An 8,083-nucleotide genomic window follows, 5' to 3' on the forward strand; every position below is an offset into this window, starting at 1 on the left:
TCATTAATACAAGTAATCCCCTGCATTTGTAATTCTAGCCTCCAAACTTCTGTCTCCTTGTACAAATTTTCGTAGTAACTCTTGATTGCCTCCTTGATATCAGTAGGATCAGTGATATTGCTTCCATCCACCTTTATAGATTCTATGTTGTTATATCTTTTGCGAGATGGAGCTATTCTATGAAAAAACTTTGTGTTCTTATCCCCCTGCTTCAACCATTGTATTATAGATCTTTGTCTCCACCTTATCTCTTCATTTTTGACAACTTCTTCAAAGGACATTGCCAAATTTGTTTGTTGCATTAATTCATCATTTGTAGGTGGTCTTTACTCCTGAAGGATCTCCCATTTGGACAATTTGTCAAGGATTACTTCCTTTTGTTGTTTCCAGTTGCTCCTATTATTCTTGCTCCATTCCTTCAATTTCCTTTTTAGGAGTTTCAGCTTTTCAACTAAGACAAAACCTGCTGTACCAGTAACTACAAATGATGACCACTAGAAACTCACTTTCTCCTTGATGCCTTCAACCACCATCCACCAGTTTTCAAATTTGAAGTATGACTTTTTGAAGTTCATGTCTCCACAAGTCAGTAGAACTGGATTATGATCAGATACCAACTTTGGAAGAGTTGATTGTCTAATGAGGGTGAAGAGTTCCTCCCATTGAACAGAATACATTATTCTGTCAATCCTTGATGCAGTTGTATGGTTCTCTCCTCTTCTCCAAGTGAAAGACCCTCCAAATAAAGGAGGGTCTATAAGCTCCACCTCCTCAATACAATCATAGAATTCTGACATAGCCCCATTGATAGATGAACAATTTGTTCTTTCTGATGGTTATCTGATGACATTAAAGTCATTACACACTACCCACGGCCCTTCACAGATACTTCTTATGGCTCCCAATTCACACCAGAGATCCCTTCTTTCCATTCTTTTGCACTTCGCATAGACAGCCGTCAGGTACCATGTTAAATTCTAGTTCTGACCTGTTAATTTGCAAGAAATGCATTGCTCACCACTCTCTACTAACTCCCCTTCCCAGATCCTTTTGTCCCATAGTATTAGTATCCCTCCACTACTCCCCACTACTTCCAAATGCAACTCCCCCACCCATCTATTGTTCCAAATAGTATGCAACAGATTACTTACGTTACCCATCAGTTTAGTTTCCACTACGACATAACTATATGCCCCCCATTGACTAACTAGATTTCTAACTAATCCCCTTTTATTTTCGTCGTTTAGACCCCTTACATTCCATGAAACTAATTTCACCCTCATTGTTCCACAATAGTTAGGCTTCTCCCTCTGATTCTTGGCTCACCATCCTTGAAATTCATGTTGAAAATTAAATTCCTTAATTCTTTTGGGACACTGTTGTTGTTACTACTTGATGAGCTATCTTTTGATTTCTGATTCTCCCTTGGCTTGTTTTGCTCTAATTTCATGATTAAGGAATAATATTCTTTTTCATACCCTTTGGTAGAGACTCCAAACAAACGACTAAGTTTGAGTAGATTGAGTTGAAACCTTAGCGTTGCTTGTGATTCGATACAGTCCTCTACGATGCTGTCATCCATTGCTAATGGCTTAGGGTCCTCATACTCCACCATTTGTTCTCCGAAGAGCTCTATAACGCTTTCTTCCCCCTCACTGTCAATTCCCTTGATGCTATCCATTTGGCTTGAAACTAGATCGCTTTTTTCTTTGCTTTCTTTGATCTGCAAATTGTCTATGCTAAGGCTCTGAAAGTTCTTGGGAGTTGTTTCCATTCTCATGCAGAATTCTGTGTCCTCATCAATGCTGGAATGTTCAAAGGTTTTTTCTAATTTGCCCGACTCCCTTAGAATGGAATTTGTAAAGGGTTTTGTGAATCCATTGAACTTCTTAATTACAAAGCTCATCTTATCTGTTGATTTCTGAAAAAGGAGCCGGTCCTCCTCTTTATAAAGCTCTTGTGACCCAATAGGCTCAATAAATGGTTCTGATGTGGACTTTGGTCTGGGAGTTAAATGAATAGGCCCAAAAGGACTTTCTGGTTGGTCCATGTCTTGTGGCAAAGTGAAATTTAAAAGAATTGGATCAGGCCCCACAGATTCTTGTAAATTCAAACATTCAGCACTGCTACAAGCCACCTTCTCTAAAGCTGACACCACCTGTTGCCTGTCAGACCCCACAAAATCTGTTGGGTAAAGACCTACAACCTCTTTACCTTTTTCATGAAAAGTCTTCTTATACTTTCCACAACCCAGAACTACTCTTGGTTCTCCTTTACCAGCTATAGTCACCTGTCTAGGGTTAGTAACTATCTCCTTTTTCTTGTACATCACCGGCGACTCTACCCATATGGGCATAGAGAAGATCAAATTTCCATCATCAACATCAATGGACAGTGGTATTGTCTCCCTCGAACCCTTAACCCGAATGCGAGCCCATCTCAGGTGGTTTTTAAGTTCCGTTTCTTCTTCATTTTCCAGCCAACCTCCACATTTATCACCTATCACTTGTGGACCAGAGGTGTAGAGGAAGACCATGTACTCTGATCCAAAACCAATCAAACTTGGTTTGGATTGGAAAGGAGCCCTTTGTCGGAGACCACCAGTCAAGTGTTAAGATGACCCCTTGTCTTCTCCAGTCGCCCATAAGAATGTGTTCAGCTGCTTTCCTTGATTGGAACGCAAAGAGAAACTGAAAACCATTCATGTCATACACTTGGATATTCTGAGTCCCTTTCCATGTCTGCTGAGCCCATCTTCTCACCTCATTGCGAGTCGGAACTTCATCCCCACCATTGAATCGACCAACTAGACATCTGCGCAGAAGATCATTATCAGCCTCTTGAGTTTTCACAGAAAGCTGATTCTTCACAACATCAACCTCAGTAACCTCAACTTCCTTTAAAGTCCACTTGTTCTTATTAAGAGCATTTTTGAAGCTGCCCTTCTCATTTAATAGATGTTCTGTTGTACCTCCATTTGTAATAAATGCACCAGGAGTGCTAGTTTTCTTTGTAATAAATTCCTCAATCTTTGTAGCCACCAGGCCCCATCCCCATTATAAGAACTTTCTGGACTGATGATCACAACTCTGTTATATCCCTTAACTATAATAATGGAAAGGAACCTCCCGTACTTATTGAACTTTTGGGAGCAATAAATATAAGTAGAGAAATCTCTACATGTCCCTGATTTAAAGTTCTTCCCCCTGTTTTCTGATGCATCACTCATTCTTCTGCATAACCAGAGTAAAGCACCTTTACTCAGAGTTAACCTTCTAATGGAATTCCTTACATTCTCCTCCCAATCAAACCAAAGTACTGAATCTGATGAATACATAGAAATCTCATAAGATTTTCTCCCAGATCTAAAACAAAGTCTATTGTCCATTGAAAGAGGGTAAACTGGAGGGTGCAAAAGAGTTGAAGGTAGGAAAAGTGGACTCCGGTGATCGGATATCACCGGAAAAAGGGTAATACAGGTCCAGAGGGGACCTCTAAGAAAGAAGCCTAGGGATATGTGCCTGGGAGAGAAAGTTTCTAAATGATGTCTTACGTCACAACTTTGAGGAAACAATAGCCTGACTCTTGTACTCTCTATATCCTATGTAATTCCAGCCACCTTTTCATTATTGCTATCCTGTGATACATCATTATTTTGTTGCTTGCCAAAAGCCTCTGTTATCCATTCTTTTGTAGATTGCTGCATCATACCATTGTCAATGCTTGCTGCTTGTGATATCCCAGTGAATTTTGTGACTTATCCCCTTCCTTATTCTCTGACTATGGACTGGTCTGGCCCTATTTGAACAACTTGGACTGATTGTGTTTGTTGTTATTTCCTTACTGTTTTGTTGTACAACTTCAATGTTTTTACTATCTTCTTGCAAGGCCTCAAAGCATTATCAGTAGAAATTCCTTCTTCAGTGTTACCTGATTTTATATCCTCCTTATCATTGTGAGTTTTTCTGGGAAACCTTTTGTTAATAGGATGCCACTTCATAAATTGTCTTCCAAATCTTATCAAAGGAACATGAACTTCAGTAGCCTCTTTATTAGTTTCTTCCTCAACTTTTTTCCCTTTGTCATTATCAAGATAAATTCTCCTTAGTTCTGGGTGTAACACCCTCATTATGCCCTTGTAGTTTGCATGTCTTACAATACTTAGGAAGCATGTCATAATGTACTTTTAACTTTCTCCACTCTAGAGTTCTGTAAAGCATCATTAACCACTTCAAGTTCAACAAACTTAGGAAAATTAGCCAAGAGATCTACTTTCACCTTTAACCCTAGCACAACTTGGTCTAGTCTTATTGATAGTAGCCATATCAAGATGAAGAGGTTTCCCACTGCTGAGGCTAAATTAGAAAAATGGATTCCTTAACAAAGTATGTTGGTTTCAAATCCGGAAAGGAAATCCAAGCCATCGCCAAAGTACATAGTTTCCTCATCAATAGAGAATCTAGCATCATAAATCAAAGGTCTCATCAAGTTTGCACACCCATCTTTGGACAAAATAGAATAGCTAGTTTTAGACATCATATTAATAAAGTCATCCTCACGACTGAATCTCATTAATATGTGTCTATTCCGCAACAAACTAGTTTTGTAATCTCCCTTTATATTACACTGTTTTGGTATTTGAATTGGAAGTTCATCTTATTCAGGCCACCCATACCAACCATTGCATATTGTAAGTTTTCTATGGTATTCATTCTCTCCACTTCATCTTCAGTCCAAACAATTCTCGGGTTGGGTTCTATTAAAGGCTTACTAATATTCTCCTTATTAGAAGCCTTAACAATGTTAGCATATTGTACTTTAGTATCAAGTTTCTCCTTCCCGAAAATATCTGTAGGCAAATTCATAGGTAAGCTAGGTTCAATCAACCTAAGGTTTGAAAAAGAAGAAGTGCTAGAATGATAAAATATGTTGATCGTCGTGTCTTTCCTATTGTTACATTTGTTGACACTCCAAGGTTTTTTTGTTGATTTAAGATCTGAAGAGCTAGGTCAGGTGTGAGTCTTTACCTTGACTTTCAAATATTGTGTTATTAGATTACATTTGGTCATGTATAATCTAAAATCACCTCCAATATTTTCATATAAGGTAAGCCAATAGCCACCAATTTAAGGGCAATGTTTGGGCTGAGAGTTCCAATTGTAACAATTGTAACTAATGAAGGTGGTTCAGGCAAAACACTTGCCATTGGATCTGCAAACAAGTGGATAATGTTGGAAAACTCAGCATTTTATGTTGCTAGGTAAGTTTGGTTCATTTGTACTTCTTCCATAAATTTATAGTCTAAAGAATAAGTTCAATTTCAAATATAATTTTTGTGCCCGCAAAGATATAAGCAATATATGAACTCTCAACTTACTATATAAACCAAAAACATGTCGTGTTAGCTTAAAAATGCGGACACATTGTACATATGTTGAGGAATGGATTTTGTAGTTGTTGCTTCAACACTTCTTGCATTGTTTCCTTGAATATCTTGATCTTTTTTATATCTTAACGTCTATGCTTCTTTGACCAGTCCTGAAGTTTGTGCTGCAATATTATGGAAGTCTTCATAAGCAACTCCAAAGGTATATGAGAAATAGTTGTTCAAGTTTGTGAAAAAAATGGTTTATCATACGAAAATTCTGATTGAATAGGCAGCTGAGAAACTGAGGATCACAACTCAAGAATATTAGAGACTATGGATAGCAGATGCAATTATTCCACTAAGTACCATCTGTATACTTTTCACCTTTATACTTACTTTGGTTTTAGAAAGGGAAAGGTTGTAATCTATGGTGAAGGGTTGGTGATGTCAAGTAGTGTGGAAGAAACAATGTTTAGCTGGACTTTTAGAAGACGGGGAAACAATGCAAAACATGAGATTGTTGCTCCTTCATCAATATGTTGGCAAAGTTTTTGATCAAGTTAAGGCCTAAGTTTGACTTTAGTCAACATTTTGAGTAAACGAGTCTGGATGAGCTAATGCGTGGTTAGCTTTGGAATATTGAATTTTCTCTAGAATGACCCTTTGCATCATGCCTCAAACTCAACGGGTGCAACTGACACCTAATGCCAAAACATAGACCTGAGCCGACCATGCTGAACCATTTGCTAATAGTGCATAGTAGCCACACATAGTTAAGAAAACAAACGAGAGTATCTCAGCTTAAAAATAAGCCCTCAGTGGGCATGGCTACTATCAAAATCTATATAAAGGAAATGACTACTCCCAACAAATATAAAGGAAATGACTACTCCCAACAATTCATATAAAGAAGTAGCCAACTAGTAGTTAAGTCTTGTTTGGATTGTCGAGGGCACTATGATATCTAGAAAATGTAAACGCTATATATCAAAACAATACACTAAAGAACCATCAAACTTTAGCAAACCAACAAACAAGGTAAACATGGTCGATAACGTGGCTATAAAACCCAACATACTAGTCTGAAAGCCTCTACGATAGTAAAGCGTGGTCGAGTTAGGGCCCCAACTTGCCCAAAACTATATACAACAAAAGCCAACAAACATCTTAACTCTGGTAGCTCCGGAAGAAGGTGATAGCAAGCCTATTAACTTAACTGTGCTGCTGGGGAGGTCTATTGAGTCGTTTTTTGGGACTAGGATGTATGGATGCAGCGCCCCCAGGAAAGGGGTGTCGATATGAAATAATGTACCGAGTATGAAAGACAACAAACTAAATAAGTAGGTAGCATAATATACTAAAGTTAATCAAGTAAGGAAATAAAGAATAAGATAAGCATACTGACCTGCTATTGAATCTAAACATACAACTATACTCGACAACAACCCAACCATACCCCCATAAGCTCGACAGGTACAAGAAACAAACAAGACTACCTATCTAGGCTCTATAATCAAAGAAGGTGCCAAATCAATCTACATACCCCTATCGTAAGCCCTTTGTCCGTGTAGGAAGTTACATAGACCTCTTAGGCGGCGATATAACTCTATAGGCTACGCATATCCCTCATAGGCATCAGTACAACCCCGTAGGTAGGATATCCCTCTTAGGCATCAGTACAACCGAGTAGACAACATATAGCCCTTTTTGGAGTCAATATATCCTCGTAAGAAACACTTAGTCCTCTTTTAAATCAATATAGCCATGTAGGCATGGCATAGCCCTCTTTGGCATCAATATATCCCCGTAAGCAAGACATAGCCCTCTTAGGAAATTCCCTCTGAGGCAGTTCATAGCTCTGCAGCTAACCACAATAGCCCCAAGGGCAATAACAAACAATTTGATAGGCTAAAGGCAAGCAATTTAGCTATAAACAATCTATATGAATATTCTCTAAGTCGTGCCCTACATAAGGTTATTATCAACAGATTACGAGTCCCAACAAGGAAGGATAACAACCACTCAATCAGCCAAGCACTAACAGTTATGTCTACACGTTCCCAAATAATAACAACCCTATTATATTGCTTCTAAGGTTTAAGAAAACATGCCCAACAAAGGGAATAACCTTAACATACCTTTTTTGATGAATTCTAGTGGCCTATCAACTTCTACTCGAAAACCCCCTTGATACTACAATAAGGCAGCACAACAACCAACACACAAGACTGGACAGTACTATGATAATCCTACAAAAGATACATATTTCTATTGCAACTCATTATTTGTGGCTTACCAAGGCTGGAATCAATGAAAGGAGGGTGTTACCTTGAACTTGAGCTCGAAATAAATCTCAATACCTCAAAACACAAAAAACCTCAGCTGCTACAACCACCACAGAAGTAACCCACACAATCCATAAACAAAACTATACCAAAATTATGAGCTCGCAACGTAGAGCAACTTTCCTGAAGCTTGCAAGATGAAACCACTAAGACCTAAAGAGTATTTTATGGATTTGAGGAGAATTTCTATGTATTTTGGGCTGATGGAACGTGAAAATGGAAAATAAAATGAAGGTGGTTGATTAAATAAAGTTCTCACCGACCTTGACAAATTCCCACCAAACTTGGCCAACCTCATGTGTCTGTTTGCGTCATCTCGTAAAAATGCAAATATCTCTCTATTCTAAAGTCGTATTAATGAAAGGTTTGA

General features: G+C 38.3%; 1 protein-coding gene across 1 annotated transcript; it reads right to left on the bottom strand.

Annotated features, from left to right (window-relative positions):
* Positions 1–326: 326 nt before the first annotated feature.
* On the bottom strand, positions 327–797 carry LOC125873769 (uncharacterized). Its single transcript, XM_049554630.1, has 2 exons — positions 507–797; positions 327–416 (listed from the first exon to the last, which is right to left on the bottom strand). Exons 1-2 carry the CDS (start codon positions 795–797, stop codon positions 327–329), a joined length of 381 nt encoding a protein of 126 aa, XP_049410587.1.
* Between the last annotated feature and the right edge of the window lie 7,286 nt (positions 798–8,083).

Source organism: Solanum stenotomum, chromosome 8, assembly GCF_019186545.1.
Source record: "Solanum stenotomum isolate F172 chromosome 8, ASM1918654v1, whole genome shotgun sequence".
Taxonomy (NCBI): Eukaryota; Viridiplantae; Streptophyta; class Magnoliopsida; order Solanales; family Solanaceae; genus Solanum; species Solanum stenotomum.

What these genes read in the sequence shown, in the direction of transcription:
- LOC125873769 (XM_049554630.1), bottom strand. Translation starts at nt 797, where the DNA reads ATGTCAGAATTCTATGATTGTATTGAGGAGGTGGAGCTTATAGACCCT. An exon ending in TTGAAGGCATCAAGGAGAAA is followed by an intron (nt 417 to 506) that starts GTGAGTTTCTAG and finishes AGGAAATTGAAG; the next exon opens with GAATGGAGCAAGAATAATAG.